The following is a 22,648-nucleotide window of genomic DNA, read 5'->3' on the forward strand; positions in this document are numbered from 1 at the left end:
CTTGGATACAACAGAACACAGAGAATTGGCAATTAAAGTCTGGATATTCTGAATTTTTCTTTTAGGAATTTACTCTTGGGGCCTACAGTATGAGTACTGGAAATTTCAATGTGATTAACAACTTTTGAAAAAGTAACACGTCTCGGAAAAAGGACCAGTTGAGTGAAAGTGATTCGTCTCCTTAAGGGGAAAACAGCCTTGGTGATAGTGTCTTAGAGCCACGAATCCTTGAATAGAACTGTGCACAGAGCATTGGTGTAGTTTAGCGGAAAAAATCTGGAATTCTTAACTTACTGTTTTTTCTTGTGTTTCACGCGGCGTCTAGTTGAACTATAAAATCCCCGAGACTAGAGAAAAGTAAGGATTTTTCAGATAGCTTCCAATTTTAATCTGTCAGAGGAATACCCGTTTGGTCATCTCGGAAGTATTCTTTTGCGCGAAGGAGCGGTGGAAAAACCACCGCTTGCCGATCTTTATTCGGATGTATCCAAATAAGCTCGTTCTTTCTCAAATAACCAAAATACCTTTTAATTCTTGAAATAATTTAGCTTAACGCACCAATAACCACCGGACACATCCACTTTATTTCCTATGTGGGCCCTAGAATGCAGAAAAGAGTGTATTTTAACTTGGCGGACTATCAAGCAAAATCATGCGCGGACTCGTATGTATATTAAGTGGCATCAAAGTTTCGGAATTTAGCCGGCTAGTTGGAGGACCTCTCGATATTGGAAATTGCATCTGTCCAACTAAAATATGCTGTAGTTTTGAACTATGTATTTTAAAAATAGGTTCCCATGAAGCCAATTATAGACTTAAATGGCTTCCCATTTAGTCGCTAACTTCTATAAAGAGGCATCTCCACCTCTCGAACTGTCGTTTTCTTTATTAGACGTATTTTTCGTTATAAACTTACGCTACGATCTTGAAATTTTCGGGTTCACACACTAGACCCGTCTGAACATTTACTTGTATAATTTAATTATAATACTAATTATAATATTTAATTTTCTAATAAAAAACATATCTCGGAGCAAAAACTGGAATGAAATTTTCGCGTTGGAAATAAAGGAAAACTATGACGAGGGCCGACTATTAAGGTAAATACTAAGGTAAATGTAAACTAGAATGATAAACTAAATGATGAGACCAGAATTGAAACCCTGACGTTAGAATTATCGTGGGAGATGGAAGATATTATTGAATAATATATTTATAAAAGTATTAAATAATTTTTGATACTCTCCTTAATGATAATTGAACAAAATATGCATGAAATTTTACATAATGAAAGGGAAAACGCTATGGTCGCAGTAAGTAAATCGGAGTCATCGCGTGATCTCGTATTTTGCATTTTCTATCTAGGTCGCATAAGCAGAGGCCATAACTCGCTCTTGTTAATATTTACGCTGAGGGTGTACTCTATGCATTCGGAAAATTTCAATGTCATTTATTAAGGAATATTAAAGAATAAACTTCGTTAGGTTCAATGATATTATATATACCAATGTAATAAATTTCAGTAACATTCAGGTGAAGATGTAACTATGTTATGGAACCCGGGTCGTGCTTATTTAAATAACGGAAAGGTTTTACGTGGTTATCAGTGATTGATTCAGTTTTGAAAAAGTAATATGTCACGAAAAAAAAACAATATAGCGGGGATGATGCGTCTTCGGAATAGCTATCATTATAGTTATTGCCTTAAAATCACATCTGCCACATTTTTAGAGTATCTTTCATGTATTTATTGCGGATGGGTTGCAGATTTTAATTTCATAGAAGTTCAGAAATATTTTTTTTTAAATGGCGTGCAATATACCGAAATTTTATAGAAATTCGCCACTCACGTCGCGTCACTGACAAACTTATCCGAGTTTCACGGGGAAATAATATATAGTTAGGGGCATAAATCGAAATTTATACACATGCTAATGCTATTAATCAAATTCATTTCAATGCTATTTCTCGCAATGAAAAAAAAATGCTGCAAAACATTGGATAAAAGCGGATTGCATTGCACTCACTTATCACCGCGCCGCGGACTTTTTTGAAAACCGATTAAAATGCAACCGAAATGGCAACAGAAATCAGCCTTCTATGTGATGGAATTTGGTCTTCTCTATGCAGTCCCCTTGCAGGAATCCATCGTAAATAGTATACAATGGGAACGCGCACCGGTATCATTTTGGATTGAACTTAGACTTACCTCACACCTTCCTCCTCGGAGCACTTGTCCTTTCCTGCACCAGTAGGCCACGCACATCTCTTCCTTGGCGTCCCACATCTGGAAGGCGGAGCAGCCGTTACCACCACCATCCCATTTGATGCTGAAGATGGTACTGATCTTCGGAGGCCTGTACTTCACACTTATTATTGGTACGAACTTCATTTTCACGGCACACCTCAAATCACTGCCATCCTTCCCTTGGCAAAGCGCGCAGTGTGGATTCTTGTAGAACTGCAAAATCAACGATAGAGAATGAAATGAGAAAGATAATTGACTTTGCATCAAGGGTAGGATCCAGGATGTGGGTGGCCCGGGGCACATTTTTGGGGAGGCCCACTATTTCAAGGTTTTGCAACTTGTGCTTCCGACGACACCGCTTGGCGTGGCGCCATCCATTCCCCCACCCTCTTCAACCTCTTCATAAATGACCTCACCATTCCCGGCGCAGCAACTTTCCTATACGCAAGCGACAAAACCTTTATTTCCCAGGGTTCAAACCATAGAACAACGGCGGAATTGCTTCAGAGACAAGTCGGCGAATACGAAGATTGGGCTGACACTTGGAAGCTGTCGGCAAACCCGCGGAAATGTGTCCGTGTGCAATGTGTGTGTGTGTGTGAAATGTGACGTTGTCCCGCCGTCCAAAGGCCGGTATAGGGGAAACCATATTTTATGGAAACACTGAAATTCCACTCGCCGAGAAAGCCACTTTCCTTGGCGTTATCTTAGATCAGCGGATGAGATGGAAGCAACATATCTCATACACCACTGGGAAAACCATTGCTGCTGCTTCTTCCTTGGTCCCCTTCTACACAGGAATTCCAAACTGTCGCTAAAAACTAAGCTTCTTCTATATAAATCTATACTAAAGCCTCTACTAACATATGCATCGCCCGTCTGGCTTGTGGATGCGAAAACTCATCTAAACAAGATCCAAACCACGGAGAATCCACGGAGAATAAGACAATAAGAAGAATAGCGGGAGCACCATGGTTTATACGAAAGAAAGACATAAGGAAAGATCTAAAAATCATCCCAATTCTTACCGACTTAAAATCTCAACTGCCCAAGTTTGAAAAATCTCTGGCTCAAACGGAAAATGTTTAGATTCTCAACCTTTGGAACTACTCCCCCGATAAAAATGATTAGCAAAAAACTCCGAAATACGCCCTAGTCCCCCATCACATCCCCTCCCCTTAAAATACCTTTCTGCCACATTGTGACTATACCTGACTAATTTCAACCAGAAATGAAAATTGTGGAACTGCACTGTAGACATCCAATTGGCTGGGAACAGTGATACATCGATAAAGGAAATTTCGGCTCGGTGTGGCGCTGGTTGCGTTCAGAGCTACATTAACAACACCAACGGATTAAGTGTTTTTATCAGCAGCGTAACCATTTATTAACGTCAATGTTAATTACTGCATGTTAACAAAAAAAACCAGCTTCACTTCGAATCCCCTCATATATGGTGCTTTTTTCGGTTTTTACGATTTTTGAGATTTACCTCTATATATAGACGGAAGGCTCATACTTGATGGGGAGCCCTGGATTGGTGGGTGGTCCAGGGCCCGAGACCCTTGGGCTCCACCTTTGATCCGGTACTGCTTGGGTCAACTGTCCATTTCATCTGTTCCATGACTCATCATTAGGAGACGGATCATAACCATTATCATTATCTTTGGCGTAACTGGATTTATGCCCCTCAAAGCCTCAAGGAAACCAAAATATTATTGAAAAATCTTGTCTGGATTTGATACATAATAACTGCATCTGCTTAAAGTTGAATTTTAAGAGCTAAAATGATGTAAAATGCATTTTCAGGCATGTCAATTTTGAAAAAATAAACAAAATATAATAGTATCAATAAATATGTACAAAGTTAAGCCCTGATGATGGTTTCAAATAAACAGAAACGTTGGCTACAACTTGTTTGCATAATATACGTCGATCTAAACTCCAGGAAATATTTTAACATCAATTTTCAAAAATTTTCCTTCACCGTTTCCTGGCGGCGTAGCCCCCAGTAACCCCCCTCATCCCTCTCCAAAGCATATTCCAAAGTTACCCCACTGATCATTATCGTCTAAAAATCACATCTGCAGCAGAGAGATTTTTTTAAGAGTATCATTCATATATGCATTGCAGATTGTAATTTCATTGGAGTTTAGACTTCATTTATTCTAAAGATGGCTTGCAATACTCCATAATTTCATAGGAATTCGGTATTAAACTATTTATTTGTCACCTTCTGCTTTATTTTCCCTTTTCAGAAAAGCATAAATATGATACACATTTACAAGAATTGCCATGAGAAAAAATTCCCCTGGACCGGGAATCGAACCACGGACCTTTGGCTTTCCGGGCCAATGCGCAGACCACTACGCTATCCAGGTTCTTTAATTCCCATGGCAATTATACCGAGGCTCATGGCACTAGGTGTTAGGCCCTCGCGGTCCATCAAGGTCCATCTCCCTCGCGTTGCCATCCTTGATGGACCGCGAGGGCACAACACCTAGTGCCATGAGCCTCGGTATAATTGCCATGGGAATTAAAGAACCTGGGTAGCGTAGTGGTCTGCGCATTGGTCCGGAAAGCCAAAGGTCCGTGGTTCGATTCCCGGTCCCTGGGGAATTTTTTCTCATGGCAATTCTTGTATATTTCACCGCCGTTCACGCGGCAGGGTTTGAAATATTACATGATACACATTGCTGCACCACTTAATTTTCTCTCTATATAAAGAGGGCAAAATAAAACTTACTGTGCTTTATAAATCAGAGCCTCTTAATTGTACTTGCTGTACAAATTGTTTCTTTGCTAGTTTTCTGTTATGTTACTACCGTTATATTTATGTTCGTCTTCATGCATCTGTCATTTTCTCAACCAAGTTCTTCTAATGGAGTTTGCTCCAAGGATAATAGAGCATAATTAATTCATTCCATGGTAAAATAAACCACAAATGGTAATATCCACACTTAAATATAAAACTCCACAACCGACCATTGCTTGAATAAGACCTCGAAAATGATTCATAACGTCGAAGGTCCTTGAAAGTGACATAGGATGTCGTAACTGTGGTTGGTAATGGAGTTTTATATTTAAGTGCGGAAATTGCTATTTGTAGTTTATATTTTATGATGATATATCGCATTTCCACCAAGTCAAGCCTGAAACAATTTAATGCATCCTACTCTATTTTATTAGTTTGAGGGTTTATGATGGATATACCTACCTTGGTACCTCTCGATGTTGCTGCTTGCACGTAAAGAGCGTACATGGAACACAATGTGCTCAGCTCCTCATCCTCGCATGACGTTTCCTCTGTTGCAAAGCATCTCCTCGTGTATAAACCCGGTCTTTTGGGATCCAAATCCTTCCCAGCTCCAAAGAATAGTTTCTCTGGATCATTTATCGATAGGGTGCAGTTACCACCTTCCTCAATCCATTCCCTCCGACCCTTGACGTAATAAGACTCTTGGTAATTGCGGTCTCCCTTGGCTGGCACGTCAGTGCAGCCAAAGGTGAGGTTCATGTTGTAGAAGGGAGGATTCTCTCTGTCCATTTGCTCCTCATTGCAGGCCATGCAAAAGGAGTTGAGGTACGGAATTCCTGATCTGGAGCTGATAACAGGGAGGTCAAGGATGTACGAATACTGATCTATTGGAATCCGATGACGTTGGGAACACTTGATGACCACCGTGGCATCCCAGTAATTCGTGGGACATGAGTCAACGAGGTAGGCCATTATCTGCAAAGTGAAAGTGGTGATTTATGAGATCCACAGTTTCAAAATCATTATTACATTATTTATTTATTCTCCAGTTGCTTACGAAGTTGGCATAAATTTCGGACATTCTTGCGCCAAGCAGAAAATTCCATTTGTATCTGAAACTTCGTTTAGTAGTTACTCTGCTGTAGTGTCGATTAACACCCAAATATGATTACTCAACTATTTAATATGACTCACTTGTTTCAATGAAATAGGTACATTTGTTAGAGAATGACACCTTATTTTCAATGAATGTGAAACATTTGAAATATAATTTTTCATTATAATGAAGGAATCCATTTCTTTATTTAACAATGCATTTTTTTATTGAAAGTTTCGCGGCTCATGGTGATTAAAAGAGAGAGGGTAACATAAGGGTGTATACCGCGTGACGTAGTAGAGATTGCCTCGACGTTTCGTGACCGACTGCTGGTTACTTCATCATTCCCCAGAATCGCCGGTTAACCAACTTTCTTTACTTACTTAGGTCACTTTGCATTTACAAAGGTAAAACGTAAAGTCTAATGACTTAATCACAAAAGGCAGTGTCATCGGCGAAGGATGTAGGCTTGAAATGAAACATTCCATTGCATAAATTATTAACATAAATCAGGATTAATATAGGTCCTAACTCCGAGCTCTTCGGGGCACCACAAGTTGTGAGCGTCTTTGGGCTAAAGTAATTTCGATTTCAACAAAATGATATCTGTAAAATAAATAAATACGTGCTGAAGTGAATATTGGAGATACCTCTTAAGCCAGTTTTTATTAGCCGCAGTTTTATTTTGAGGTCTACGGCATCAAAAGTTACGTCGATACGAGACTACGTCGATAAATAATCCTGCAACTTTAACGTCGCGTTTGTCTTGCCGAAAATCAGTTTTATTTGCTGTCATCGAATTTTTGTCGAGTTTTCGCAATTGCTTTCTTCTTCATTTCCCTGTTATAAGCTATCCCTGCTTAAATCTCCAGACACAACTCCCTTCTTTTATATCTATCCCATGCATTATGAGACTTTATTGCTATACTCGATCGCCTGATATACGCTAGGGCAGTATTACAATAAAGCCTTTTCAATACATTCTCCCTCTAGCAAGCCAAATGTATTGATGGTAGAAAAAGTAATGCAGATTTAAAAAGTTTAAGTGTGTAATTGTAATATCTTTCTTAATTTGTAGAGATAATATTGTTCGAGCCCCATTATTGCTGAGAGGTTACCCCTCACTAACCTCTATTTCCTTTCTCTCTTATACTCAAGTATGTTGAAAAATCTTTCTAAATAATTGATTTGCTTATTTTTTTACATTTTAATCATTATAACCCGGAGTAATTGTAAAATCAATGATTGTGGCAGAGCAAGGACGAGGAATGAATCATTAAACTCACCGGTGGACCTTTCGTGGGCTTTGCTACTTCGTGGCATCCCCACTGTTGAACCGAAACACCCATGAATTTTCTCTCTTTCCTGTCACGATGCATAACGTTCCCTGTGGGAGGGCTTTCGCCAGCAGTTATGAGAGTGAAGTTATCTGGAGTAGGAGATTCATTTGCAAGAACCCTGGAGTGGAGGATGTCCGCGCAACATTCTCCGAAGATGTCACAGTCTTCGTCGCAGTAACATTGAGAATCGATGAACCTGAAATTGTAGAAATTGGGTAGAAAGAGTATCTCATGGCCTTAATTATGGAATATATTCATTATTAGATGAAAACCAGCTGCAAAGTTTACGCAGTATAAAAGTTTGCACTACACAAATATATTTTTCAAGAAAGTATAAATGACAGTTCATCAATGTTTAAAATGATAGATTGTGATACAGATCTGAAGAATTAAGAGACATATTTTTTCCGCTTTTCGATTATTGCCACTGCTCGAGCTAACCGCGCAAACAAATCGACATCCTTTACCCTTTCGTAGATAAGTTGATGACGCCACTTCCTCCTGCCGTGCCGGTCACCGCTTCTTAGCTTACATTGCCCCGTATCGATTTCTCGTGGTTCGTTGTTGTTGACATTCTTAAAGGCTGTACTTTGCTTCGAGTAGGCGGCAACTCTTGCTTTTATTTTTTCTTTATAACGTCTGAGAGAATGGCGGAGTGAGGTTGATTTCGCTCGTAGTAACTCATCTTTCCGTTCTGGTTTCGTTTCGCGAGTTTCGATTTCGGGTGCGGGCGAACGATACCATTGCGGTACGAGAAGGCATCAGCCAACATTCTTGCAGTACATTAGTAGTAACAGGCTAACGCTGCTCTTATTTTGTTCTAATATCATTTGCATTTCTAGATCCAACGGCAGCATTCCTCTTATGCGCCATTTCCATATCACAATCATGATTTCAATACCATAATTGATATCAATTTGTTATTCAGCACGTCGAAGATAGTCTTATTGAACTCATTCTATGCAACTGCTCTGAAATTGCTCAGCAAGAAATAATTCAATCCCAGCTATTCATGCATTGTAAAACTCGACAGCATGGCTTAATAAAACTTTTTAGTTATAGTAAATGCGCGAGGGTCAGTGCTGTAGGTGGGCCGGTACGGCGTACCCCCTAAAGTCCAAACTCGTTATCAGCGTATCGGTTAACCTACCTTTTTAAATATGTAAAAAATAGCCCTACTGTAAATTGTCCAATGGATTTCAGAAATAAAAATTGGAAATGATTATTTACTCGTTCGGAGTTATCTCGTGGAACAACTTGGCACTAATACAAGAGTTGAAGTTTGACATTTCAATCGCGGCCAGATGTTTAATATATGTTCAGCTGTTGGCAAATTTTGGTAAGTACAGCCTAAATTTTTTTCCCAACTACAGCACTGACGAGGGTTATATATTTTCAACCCCCGTATGATCCACTAACTGCATGTTGAGCAATAGATAAAGACTTTTTTGTTGCCCGACTATGTTGCTCTTGTTGCAACGATTTATCTGGAGTTTTGCGAAAATTCCATAGACAAAAAATAATTTTGCCGGGACCAGGAGTTTGCTCTGTGGAATTTTCACAAAATTTGTGCATTGCGGGTGAATTCGTAAATGTTTCACCGTGGCTAGTCCGAGTGTACATAAATTATATTTATCTGGAAGTTTACTCGACACGACATACCCATCTAGGGGTAAAAAGGCCCCAATATATACGAATCGGCGGCATTTGTGCACGTTAACAACCCAAAATGCATAACATCATCCGAGTTAATAAATGCATTCATTGCATTGAATTGTTTTAAAGTGAAATAAATTTCGCGAGTTACAAGTAGTAGGTTAAAAAAATATCTTGACAATGAAGTAAATCGCTATTAAATGCGCAATTAGATGTTGAAAAAAAATCTCGAACAATACAGTTTTACTCAACAACACTTATAGCTGTGTTCAGACTAGACTAAAGCAATTCGTTTTCGCCCACCGGCAGTGAGGGAGTTGCACTTGACATTCAATCCCGGGAGGTGAAACATACATTAAAACCGCGTGGAAAGAGTTCAAGGACGGAGACGAGCGGAAAAGCTTAATTTGAAACGTAGTCGGGACTGAAGAGTTAAATTGTTTTTTTTCAAATGAGGAAAATCTTGATGGAGATTGAATAAAATGAAGAAAATAACAATGTCATTCGCATCCTTTCATGAATCACTACATCAATTCAACGGCATGAATGGCAACACTATTGGGAGGGAGAAGGCACAAGAAAGGATACGGCACACATTTTTATATTTAACGTATCCAATACGTGGGTAACTTTTGCTCTAGGATCCTTCATTGGTAAAAAATAAAAGTAGTTATAGTGGTTATTTTCCAATTCCGTCATGGACGAATTAGCGTACATATCGGTACTATTCACACAATATCATCATTAGGAAGGATACGTAGTGCGGCAAGAAACTCACTTGGGAGCAAGTTTAAATGAAACTCACTTGAAACGTTACCGTTCCCCTTATACCCTGTGTAAAAATTTGCATTAATTACCTTGTTTAACTGTCTGCTTAATTAATTGTTGTTCTTCCTTCTAAATTTTGAAGATATTAGCTTTTTAAAATTAGTTCTTTAATATTTTACACCTTTAATTGGTTCGCATTTTTTTAGCGTCGAGGTATATCTAATAGAAAGAATTTTTAGTTTACATTTGGTTACTTGAAATGGAAGTCATTTTTTTGTAACCTTATTCTGGTCTAAAATATGCTGTTTTGTAGTTATTGCAAGCTTTTGTTTTTGAAGGACGGTGAAGTAGTAGACTTAGAAAGGCCAGGCTGAAAGCTTTGGTATGCTTCAGCTTTTGAAACACTTAATTGAGAAGATATTTAAAATAAGAACAAAACTTATCTGATTTTGAGGGCTTTTTACTAATCATTGCAGTTATTTGCCCTTGAAGTAAAATGCTGGAAAGTGGTAAAAAAATTTAAGTGGGGCCAAGTTGCTCAAACGCAAGGTTAATTTTGACGCAATGGAAAATATTTACTTTACCGTGTCTGCCGCAATAAAATTTTCTTTGCGGCAGCAGGTAAAATAAAATTCTCTTCATCAATAAAACTTAAGATGCTTATGCTAAGTGAAATTCTAATTTAATATTTTTCAAAATTAGGCCAAAGTTTCTCGAGTTTACGTTTTTATTATTTTATTTTAATTATCATCATAATTTATTAGGAGCAATGTAGCTTTGTGCAGTAGTAAATTATGTAAAACTGATATGACACACTGGATCAGTATCCTAACGAATCAAAATAGAATTTGGGCGATATTTCAATAATATAATTTCCTTTAGCATGCATACGCCTATTTGTAGGAAGTTAATTGTGATAGATTTTTTTACAAGCAAGGGAAAGTCGGTGTCAGATCGTTGAATAGTAATTTGGAAAGGCGTCAATAAATACTTCGCCAAGCACATCAGGAGTCTTTAATACGTCCCTGAAGAAGGATTGCCAAATTCTGATTACCATAAACTTTAAATCTCATCGAGTCATGAGAAAGTTAAGACTTAAAGACTCATGTTGATTTCGGGAAGGAATAAGTATTTCAGAGAAATCCCATTTTATAATCCCATAATCCCATCACCAGGCAATTTCCTTTATCAGCTTTCTGAATCACCAAATCTTCAGTCACTAGCTGTCTTTGAATAGATCGAACTGTTTTCAGCACTTGCACTGCATCTCTAGAAGGTCGTGAGTCACATATAGCTGGATAAATCTTACATATCTCGTGGGCAACAACATGTTTCAGGCTTGTATCCGCTCGTTTAAGGGCAACATCGAACTCAATCGCTAACGTTTCCAGGTCACTACGGGTTATAGGAATCGGAGGGGCGTACTTTAGCCCTTTAGAAAGGACATCCATTTCTTCCACTTCAAATTTGTGATGAGATAGATTTAATACTCTCTGGTGGAATTTATGGCATTGTGGTGCTCCATTGACGTCGTCGATCGCTGCCGTCGTCCGTCCTTTCAACCGCAGTCCTGGTGATTTTGAAGCGGGAGGATTATATTAAGAAGTGCTATGAATTTATTCAAAAATCAAATTTGTCACTGTTGGAGAAAGAACCTACGCAGAAGTACCAAAAATCTATCAGAGATGTCATACGAAGCTCAAAAGAACTTTTCCAACCCAACGATAGGCATTTTTTGTTATCTAAAAACCCTATTCCTCCTAGGCTTTATGGGCTCATTAAAATTCACAAACCGGACGCACCAATCAGACCAGTGGTGTCGAGTATAAGCGCTCCAGCGCACAAACTTGCCCATACCTTGACTCAACTGATCTCGCAGCACTCTGCATTTATGTCTAAGCGTGGTATAAAAAATTCGCTTGATCTTGTGGACAAAATTAAAGACATCATACCTCCGAAGAACTCAAGACTAGTATCTTTTGATATCGTCAACCTTTTCACTTGTGTGCCACCAGAGGAAGCAACCGGCCTAGCAATAGATCTCCTGGGGGCAGCCAATATTGCAAAGAAAATGAAGGACGAATTATCCACCCTTCTCAAAATATGTGTGGCACAAAATTATTTCAAGTTCGATGGTAAATTTTACAAACAAAGTAGTGGCCTCGCTATGGGCTCACCACTTTCTCCGTTGCTGGCAGATATTTTTGTTGATAGTTTGGAAAGGAAAATTTTTAGCTCAGGGCATAGCCTACTAAATTCTGTGGTATACTGGTACCGGTACGTTGACGATATTATTGTGCTTTGGAATGGAACTGATCGGCAACTGGATATGTTCTTGAGTTTTTTGAATGACATCCATCCTACAATTTCATTTACCTGTGAAAGAGACTCCAACCATTGCTTAAATTATCTGGATCTTACAATCAAACTCGATAAATGCCGGCATTCCTTCTCCATTTTTCGGAAACCCTGTTATACCGATCATGTCATCCCAGCAAGTTCAAGACACCATTACTCTCACAAACTTATGGCTTTTCATTCCATGATTCATCGCCTGTTAAGCATACCACTTTCCAAAGAAGACTTTAAGAAAGAAATCATCACCATTAAACAAATTGCTTCTGCCAACGGTTATTCTCAAACTTTAATAGATAAACTGATTTTAAAAAAACAGAGAAGATTGGCTATCGACCAAATGTTTTCGGCGGACGAGGATAAAAAGAAGCAGTGGTGCACAGTGACGTACCTCGATGCACTTTCTCTGAAAATGGCTCATCATTTACCCAAGGACAAATTCCGCTTGGCTTTTAAACCTTATTCCACCTTAAGGAGACTGATCGTTAAATGCAAGGACCATATAGACCGATTGGATAGATGTGGAGTATATTCTTTGAAATGCAGCGATTGCAATGGTGTGTACGTGGGACAGACAGGAAGAAGTTTTGAAATTAGGAAAAAAGAACATTTAAGTGCTTACAAACATAATAAATATGAAAAGAGTAATTTTGCTAAGCACTTAATATGTAACTGCCACAGAAGCGACTTTAAAATGAATATTTTAAATTTTTGCAATGACCGTCGAGAACTGGATTCTAGGGAACAGTTAGAAATTTTAAAAATTATTGAAAATCAAGATAGTACCCTTATAAATGAATACCTCTACCCATTGGCGTCTGTTTTAAAATTCATCAAGTAACTAGGTAACAACAAGATTAACAACAAGATAAACAAATTATAATTAGCGCCTGATGATGATGATTACTCATTGAAACCCGGGTCGCGCTCTTATAAAATAAGTGGTATAAGTAACTGTCTATATCCAGGAAATAATGGAATACCACATAGTTAACCAAGAGTTAGTGAATTTTGCTTAAAATTTCAATTTTAAAATTATCGATATGCACGAGGTCAGTTTTAATGCTCATGAAATTCGCGGCATTTCAACATTGCAATTGAAATGTTGTGAATTAAAGTTTCATTCAAAGAAAAATAAAATAACGCGCGCCCGCTCCGTGTAAAAATAATATTTCAACTCAAATAAACATTTTGTAATATTATCTTTTCGTATTGTGCACTCGTTACTCAAGAGTTTTTTTTTTTAATGAAAGCATGAAACAGCCGAATCATATATTTTTTTACTGTCCAAACCTTTATTGAAAATTAAACTATTATGAGTTATATTAACCACCATATAAAACTAAAAATCTTCCTGAGTATTAAGAAATTATTTATAAAAATATCTATGCGAACATTATTTAATCACAAATTCTTATAAATTTTTTTACCAAAAGATGTAATTAAAAAAAATTATTGAGAGAGATGCTCATTTATTTAGTGGCAAGTGAATGGCCATATTATTGATTTGCATAGTTATTTTAATCACCATGGGGTACTATTTTTCATCTTGAACGATGAAATTAAAACTTTCCTCGTTCATTTTTACTTTTCTTCTTGATTTTCCCGTGCTGCTGTGTTTGTTGCTACTCGTGACTGACATACGTTTTCTCCGAGTTGCAGGAGGCATATTCAGGCCGAAGCTTTTGCCATAGCCTTGACAGGTTTATATACTTTGTCTACCATAGTCATGTCATCATTTCTCCTAGCTTAAGCTCCCATCGGAAGACGCTTCCGGTAATACAGTAGAAAACGCTCTTCAGCCAATAGTGCCGACACTCACAGGAGCAACGGAAATGAAAATACTGTCAAGCAACCGCTGCGGAGGCCTTGGCTTAAATAGTAATATTTGTCTACTATTCGTGGGATAAAAAAGATAGATAATATTTATTGTTACTTTCAAAGCATTCAAAATGTGGTGCTACCGAAGAATGGTGATGATAAAATGGATCGACCGAGCAAGTACAGTCGGCATACAGTAGTTGCCGGTCTCGGTAGGGTAAAGTCCTTGCCTGCCAAACCGTAGGTCGTGGGTTCGAATCCCACCTGGGTAGGTGGTCTCTATCCAGGGCATGGATGTTGTTTATGTTGTGTATTGTTTATCCTCCGTTGTAAAGGCCTTAAAGTGTTGTTTACTTGGAAGCTGGAAATAAATAAATAAGTAATTATGAAGTGCAAAGAAGATTGGGAGAAAAGAGAATTCTTCTAAAAACCATGGAGAAGGCTGGACACCTTACTTAGCCACATTATGGATGGCCTGATGAAAACAATCGTAGAAGGACAGGTGGAAGGGAAGAATAGTAAGGGGCTGCCCCAAATGAGTTTCGTAGTACAGGTTATAAAGTATGTAAAAGAGAAGAAATAATTCCCTTAAGGCCTGTTTACACGATATATTAATACATACGAGTTAACGTCTGTTTGTATGATCGATTTTTGTGGGCCGGAACGGAACATGTACGAATGCATGAACCTAATTAGAACAGGTTCTATTTTCTGTGCATATATTCACAAGTGCACACAAGTTGGGTGGTGACACGGTGCATTTTGGCGTTCATTCTCGCGTTCATACATTTAAAAATTAACCCGTACGTGTTAATGTACCGTGTAAGCAGGCCTTAAGAAAAGGCTAGCGGATAGGACAGTGGAATGGAAAGCTGCGTCAAACGAATCTTATTATTTTTAACTAATGTAGATGTTACTTTTAGTATTTATTTGCCCGTGAGTTCGGAAAGTGAAATGACTATTTTTTTCTTCTTTCGTCTGACTAACTATTGTGAATCATTGACGTTTTAAATCTTCGGGACACGAGTACTGCAAAAGAGGATCCTGAAGTTGGCCTCTAAATTAGTTGTTACCTACCGCGCATTTAAATGGGTTTACAGAAGCCACCACTCGCGTCGCTGACGGACGAAGTGATCCGAGTTTCACGGGAAAATAAGGTTTAATGAGGGGTGTTAAACGAAATTTATATACATGATAATGTGATCGATCAGATTCATAGCTTTTCTACGCTATTCCTCGCAATTACAAACATTATAATGCAAAATATTGGATAAATGCGGAAAAGCACTCATGCACTCATCACCGCCCCACGGACATTTTTGAAAACCGATTTAAATGCGACCGAAGTGGCAAGAGAAATTAGCCTTCTATGGGATGGAATTGAGCCTTTTCTTTGTAGCGACCCTTGTTTTGGGAAGTGACTGACAATGAGAGTTTGAAACCTATTGTGTACTCACGCTTTCATCACTAGCTTCCCTGGCGTCAGTAGCTGGTCCGACTTCCTTCCCTCGCATTTCGTCAGGCATGTGAAGTTCTTCGACATTTCCACCGCCTCTTCCACGTAATCCATGGGCGATTTTCGGGTGTGTTTGGTGAATCCCTGGCCGGTCGCGACCGGTGTGAGCGGGGTGGCAAGCAGGGCCACTAGGAGCCAAATGGAACCGGTGGGCGGTGATGTAGCAGGGCCCGCATCGGCGCCTTTGGAATTCTTGGCACGCCCGACATTCCCTGGTTCTCCTCCGTCATTCTTCTTCCTTGTGCAGTGAAAGGAATGAGATCAGATGAAAGGACACCTTTTTTTCCCCGACCGAGAATATCAAGGGTTACCATAGCTTTGTCCGGGTTCTACACTGTTTATACCATGACCATGTCAGGGTTCTGGACAGCACAAGTAGAGGCACTACTCCGGTTTGACTGGTATTTTTTGACCCGTACGTATTACTCGTTTGAACGTAGACAATCATTATCTAACTTTCAGAATGAATAACGCAGACTCTGTTCAACACTTGCCTGCATCTTAATTTCGAAAATTTTGCCCCCCATACTTAATCAGGTGTGAAATTTCGAAACTTTAGACTTTGATATAAGTTGGCTAGGATCTACTTGATATACTTTAAATATTGAAAATGGTAGCATGAGTTTAAAATGAATGATTAGTCGCGTAATAAGACTAAATACGACCCGTCGCGTCGGGAGAAAGTTATGCGTCCTCACAAACCTTTCATAACGATGGCTTAGTTCTAACAGCACATATATCAAAAATAAATACTTTTGAGGAGAGCAAAAAATCGATTATTTTTCTCTAATTGTACTCTAAAATTAAAAACCAAAAATTCATAAAAATGAAAAAGAAGCATACATTTGCCAACAAAGAGTTGTTTTTTGCTTGATTTTCATTTTTTAATGTTATTACACTTTGTTTAAGATACCTGTCTCAAAGCGGACAAATTTTGAGATACGTGTTGTTAGAACGTAGCCATCGATAAGTTGTTTTTAAAACGTGGACATGGTATACATGACCTTTTTTTTACATATTTTATTCGCTAAATTCAGATGGAGTAGGTTAGTTAAATTACTTTCCTTCTTCTCTGTTCAGTGTATGGTAAGATATCAGATGAAGGAATATTTATTCTTTTCCGAGAAGGTCTAATGTAGCTCTTTAGCTTTGTCAGTTGTAGCGAGTATAGAAATGTTATATGTAACTGTACACATGGCAGTGACAAAGAATAGGATCTTTTTACAATTTATATTCTCTGAGTTTTTCCCTATTTGTCCATCCACATCTCTTGCTAACAATAGCGTATCGTTGAAGTTGTTTATCTTTGGAAAATTACAGAGGTTGAAACCTGAGGATTAGAAACGGTCACAGGGAGTGACCAGTAGTCACTGCCATTCTTCTGCAAATATGAAAAATAACCTTGGTATAGGGTTTTCCCACAACTTAAATTCGGCCCATTAATAGACAGTTATGCCATATTAAAGTTTAAAAGAATTAAATAAATCCCAGAAACCATTGTCGGTAATGATACCAGCGTTAAAAGTTCTTCAAAGTTTATATCTTGTAAACACTTACGACTCAATTGAAATTGAGTGATTTTTGCGCACTAAAATTTTGGTAACGCATGCTCACAATTATGATTTCATTTCAAGGGACTTTGAAATATATTATTTTAATATTAGATACATGTTTACGCAAATTGGCAGACATTTAAATTTCATAATAATTAAAGAGGATGACTGTAACCAGCGCTTTGGTCAATGACATTTAGAATACTTTTGAAAATGCACACTATAGCATGTTGCAGATGGAACATGGTCAAAGGGAGAAAATAAATGACAAAGCTATAAATTTTGACCAATAGTGGAGTCAATGCTCTAGGGAAATTTTAAAATCGGAATAATAATTGTTAATCCAGAGTGAATATTTTTTTCGATATTTTTGATGGCGTATCCATCACGCACGAGATATTCTTTGAAATGTAAAAAAAATGTGCCTGCTCATTTTTTAGAGATTCTTCGGAACTAAGAGTCTCGTATATTTCCTCAGAATGTTTAAGGGCTTGGTGATTATTTTGCATTTTGCTACTACAGACTTTTCTGGTAGTTCGCTGGGAAAATATGTTTTGTTTAGCGAAGAAGTAAGAGCATTTGGGTTAGGATGACAGATGACAGGTGCATTATTTATTTTCTGAGCGTCTGTTGTGAGCAGTTGAACCCTGTATTGGTCATGGGAAGAAAAACAGGTCTACAAGCAAACAGTGATGACTAAGCACTCCGGAAGTTCAATATTTTCCATGCCTGACATTCAATGGACATATATAATTTTACTAGGCACTCTTTCTTTGACTCGATAAATGGCGAATCCAGCTGTGTTAAACAATCAGGAAGAATGTGCACTGTTCTCTTATATTATTGAAGCAACCTATTTTCCTAATGCTTGCATAGAAATTATCATTGTTTTTCTCAAAAACTGGAGCAAGGCCCTGAATTATCTTCTTCTGTGAGTATCGATTTTTTAGTATATAATCTAATTTATGGGTAATATCTATTGTATATGGTTTGCGAAAAAAATTTCGGTCAAAAAGATGATGCCCTAAATATTCTGTTAAAATAATAATATCCTTATGTCAATGCAAGAATCATTTGGTAAAGGTCTTACTTGCCATTTTTGTCAAATATCTAATCGATGATTTATGTTGAGTTTTAAAAATAAAGTCATCCAGACGTCCCCAAATTTTAGTCTGTCTCCTACCTCTCCAAATATCCGTCGTGATTAATCGCAGCGGCAACGCATCATCGCCAGTCCTTGCTGTTCCCCTACCACCTTCCAAACAGTGGCCAGTAAGCAGGGCGCTATCCCTCACACTTTGGCATGGTTGTCTATTAGCATCAAGGCATTTGGCAGCGGGTGCAAAACATGGATGATTTTTTTCTTGTACTTCACGAGTGAGTGCTTGAATAATAAGATTATTCTGTTCTGCTCGATAACACTCATCCATTCCAAAATGGTTGAGTCACCTAGCGAAAGTATTTCGTTTCCAGTTTTGATGGAACGACTGCTTATTCTTGTGGCGCTCTCCAGTTTCTTGCTGGACTTGACATTTTCTCAACGTTTTAAGGCCCTTCTCTGCTCCCGTTGCCCTATGTGGTCATGTACTAGCCACCATATTGATCTACATCAATGTTTGCAACTTATTGTAGAAGATGAATGCTGTATACGTAGAAGTTTTCCTCAGTATGACTTACTAATTTCATGAAGTTGACAAAACGGCTAATTTTACGATGCGCGGAGTCATTTATTGCTCCGTCGTGTCTACATTTTTGAACTTTTCAGGGAACAATTAGTAAATCATAATTTAGAATAAAATTTTATTTTAAATTACGTATTACTCATTATCATGGTATGTACTGAAGCCCAGTTATAAATTTGCAAAGTACAGCAGCGCCTCATTTTGACGCCGACAGTAGTCAGCAGTGACCCTGGAAATCGCGAATACCGAATTTACTGTTTGTCCAAGAGGGTCGCTACCGGAGGTAACTCATTTCCATTGGAATATATATACCATCTGGTGTACGTCGATGATAAGTACTGCACTTGCTGGTGTTAAGGCTGTTATACTGGGGGCACGTCATTGCGCAATCTGACGTATGTACGAAGGTGCAATAAAATTGCGTCGTGTAAAGCGGTGAATTGTTAGAACGTATGCGAGAATGCGTGGATGCGAGACGGCTAAATCGCCCCTGCCCTCGCGCACTGGCAACTTATATAAAGCAACTATTTAGTTTCTTTGAGGAAGTTCCTATGAAACTCACAGCATTCACTGTGACCTCGCGCACGGGCGACTTTTTAGTTGTCGCAACTAAATAATTGCGTCCGGACCTATTCCTGGGGTGAGTTAACTGTTGCCGGCAGGTATAGACCACGTGGGTTTTTAGTAACTAAATGGTTGTTTTGAAAAAGTTGCCAGTGCGCGGGGGCCTTTATTCCAAGCTCTTATTCTTGCAATTTCAACATTTGAACAGTGCTAACCTGCGCAATGACTTGCTCCGTGTGAAACGGCTTTCAGCCTTACTGAAAATTGACAGTCAACCGCCATCGTCTTTTCCCGCCATTCAATACGATCCCTGTCCCGACATCGCCAATGGCATTGCCCTTTCGATCCGAATATGTTTCCATTCCTTCTTTCCTTTGACCGTGACTGCGCGCCGTTTCGGAATGCAAACATCCCTGGCCCCTCCAATCAACATGGCGTGGTTCCCACGGTGACCCCATCTGTTCTCTCCCTCTCTCTCTTCATTGATTTTCTCTTGCCGCTAAAATTGCTTCCTGATTACCTGTGTGCTATTCGAGAACCATAGATAGCAATATTAATCGATAATTATTTGCGATTCTAAAGATTCCATCAGAGTTTAGTGAAATCACTCATTGAAATACGATGTGGTGCTTTTCCGGCGAATAATATGGGTAAACTCTTTTCTGGGTTCCCACCTGGTTAAATGATTCATATGGCTAAGATGGATAATTTAACTCGGTGGGAATCCCGAGAAGAGTTTAGGCACAAAGATTCATACTGTCTACCTCATATTGAAGTATTAGTTATAAAACACTGAGCAAACGTTTGACTAAAAAGCATGCGTTTTACCTTAAATAGCATATTTTATTATATTAAATTTTTGCCGACAAATATTAACGCAATTATTAATGTGTCAATGAAACAATCATATTTCGATCTATTAATTAGAATAAAAAATTGATTGCAAATTTAAGTACATATTTTATTTTTTCTTCCATATTAGGACCTAATAGCATTATATAACTCACCAAGAGGTCCCCAACAAGGTTATCCACTATTATTATTTAAGATTATTTATGGCATATTAATGATCATTCACCGTAGGATGCCCATCTAATTCTGATTTCTTTCTAATTGAATAAAAAAATGCTTGTATGACGTTATTTGTTCTAATCTCCACATCTTCAATTTCTAAGTAAGTACAAGTATTATCAGGGAATGCATCTGCAATGTGTGAAGAACATTTTGAAAGATTTTGTTACCGCAATGGATGCGATTAAAAGCTGAAATAAGTACATTTGAATTACCTAGTGATTAAATTCTTACCATCTCTTGGTTGATGAATTAACTTGGCATGACAGAGGATCAGGAAAGACGAAATGCTGGGAATAGTAAAGATTCGTAAAAAATTATGAGGTAATTTTAAGTTTTCCAAGTACTATCATTCTGGAAAATCTTTGTTGGAATTACTATTCATTTTACAACGACCATTTATTCACCTAAGCCTCTTCCAAAAACCGGGAAAGACATAAGCCTTTGAGAAATGCCAAAAGAGTGAAAGGATGTCCTATGTAATTGATTTATGACCCCAATTCGATTGCATCCACCATTAACACTACACATACAATGTCTATGGTCGACATTGGAATATACAGCCCTTCGCTGTCTTCACGTGTTTTTCCGGCCTCTTCCTTTCCGCATAAAGCACGATTGATTTATTTCTATTTATTCCAAAACATCGGCTTGATACACCCTTGCGTGTGTTTGGCTCTGAACCCTCGAAAACCCATATATGTATTTATTTGGGTGTGTGTGGTCGAGGCCATTGGGTGAGAGTGGTGAGCGGTCGGTTGTTATGGCAACGGCGAAGAAGAGGGCAAAAGTGTCCCTTCATGCCCCCTTCCCACTCTCACCTGCTTTTCTTCTCTCCTTCACGACCTCCCTTTCTATTCTCTTGGCTAACTCACCCCGAGGAACATCGATCTGAGGAGAGCTCGGTGTCGAACGTGATGCCATCCTTTCTCTGTCGAATACTTTATCCACGATTATTGCAATAGGGTGGTTTCCTATTATTTTTGTATTGCCTAAATCGAAAGATTATTACTCCTGGAGTACGTGTTTCACGCTTTTAGATTTTGAAATGACGATGTCTATTTTTCGCGATTAAATGAAGAGTGAAAAATTTCAAGCGCGCGAAAACGCGACGGATAAGTATGAATGCTGGGAAAACTCCGAGTGACGTCGTTCTGGTTCCCGCTGCCGCAAGTGAGGTGACTTTGGGGCGAGGCTCTGAGCGCTGATACGACGCAGGATGCTAGCAGGTACCAGAGTACCATGCTAGCTGGTAGCGCTTGGCTTAAATAAGGATTATTAATACCTTATCAAGCGAAGTAATCTTTCTGACCTTAGGCAGTTTTAATAGGTGATTATTAAGATATGTTTCCCTGAGCTCTGTGTCTCATGCATGCATTGATAATCTCAGACGATGTAATACTCCTATCTACTCGTATAGAAACTAGGTAGTGGAGTGTCACGTGGAGTGGCATCGCATGGGCGCCAATCTGGCCTTTTTCAAATGCGGTTAAAATTGACCATTGCAATTCGTATGATCTGGGAATTCTAAAACCAAATAACTTGTATATTATGAATACACTAATGGTAAGTAACGAATCGCAACCAATGCCCTTCGTTTTCTTTGATGAATGAAACTACCCTATTGAGGATTCTCAAAACGGCCAATGGATGTGTTGTCATCCACCGCTTTTTTAATTATAAAACTTCGGCTTCAGAAGTTGATACACCCTTGGAAGGCGGCGCGGGTGCTCCACCGGCTGCTCACGTTTTGGGCCATGGAGGAGATTATCCGGTGGAGGTTGTAAATATCTGGAGGGGCACCACTGGTTTTGAGCGTGGAGCGAAGTGTGGCCGGAATGGGGGTGCTTGAGTAGGACAAGCCACGCCCACTTTGACCTAAACATTGACAATCCCATTAGGGTCAATGCTTGCAATTTTGTGAAAATTTTGGTCATAACTCGTTGATACATTAAAATAAACTATGGAATGCACATTTTTTTCTTACTTCATCGGCAGGCTTCGCAAAATTATGAGTCAAACATCTTTTCCCAGCGAAAAATTACTATCAATCACCACGATTACGTTATACAACGAGCCCAGCCGAAAATAAAATTAAAAGTTAACTAGTCATTTACCTGCACTAATACTGGTATTTAACTTTATTATTGCCAACGAAAATCTAACAATTATTGTAATAAAGTATATATTTTCAAGGATATCCCCACCTGTAAAGTGGCT

At 38.6% G+C, this 22,648-nt stretch overlaps 1 protein-coding gene and 1 non-coding gene across 3 annotated transcripts in view; both read right to left on the reverse strand.

Moving 5' to 3' along the window:
• LOC124165832 overlaps nt 1–22,648 on the reverse strand; it is a 60,133-nt gene that overhangs the window by 8,444 nt on the left and 29,041 nt on the right. Inside the window, exons 2-5 of one of the 2 annotated variants that reach the window (XM_046543364.1) lie at nt 15,500–15,792; nt 7,389–7,638; nt 5,466–5,981; nt 2,210–2,461 (exon numbers count right to left, since the gene is read on the reverse strand). In XM_046543364.1, the coding sequence (XP_046399320.1) occupies nt 2,210–2,461; nt 5,466–5,981; nt 7,389–7,638; nt 15,500–15,792 (1,311 nt within the window). Of the gene's footprint in view, nt 1–2,209; nt 2,462–5,465; nt 5,982–7,388; nt 7,639–15,499; nt 15,797–22,648 lie in introns of both variants that reach the window. The other variant, XM_046543370.1, reaches the window with a different exon arrangement.
• Nucleotides 4,557–4,629, reverse strand: Trnas-gga. Its single transcript has one exon. It is a non-coding gene; the product is annotated as a tRNA-Ser (tRNA).

This window comes from Ischnura elegans, chromosome 1, assembly GCF_921293095.1.
Source record: "Ischnura elegans chromosome 1, ioIscEleg1.1, whole genome shotgun sequence".
In the NCBI taxonomy this organism is placed as follows: Eukaryota; Metazoa; Arthropoda; class Insecta; order Odonata; family Coenagrionidae; genus Ischnura; species Ischnura elegans.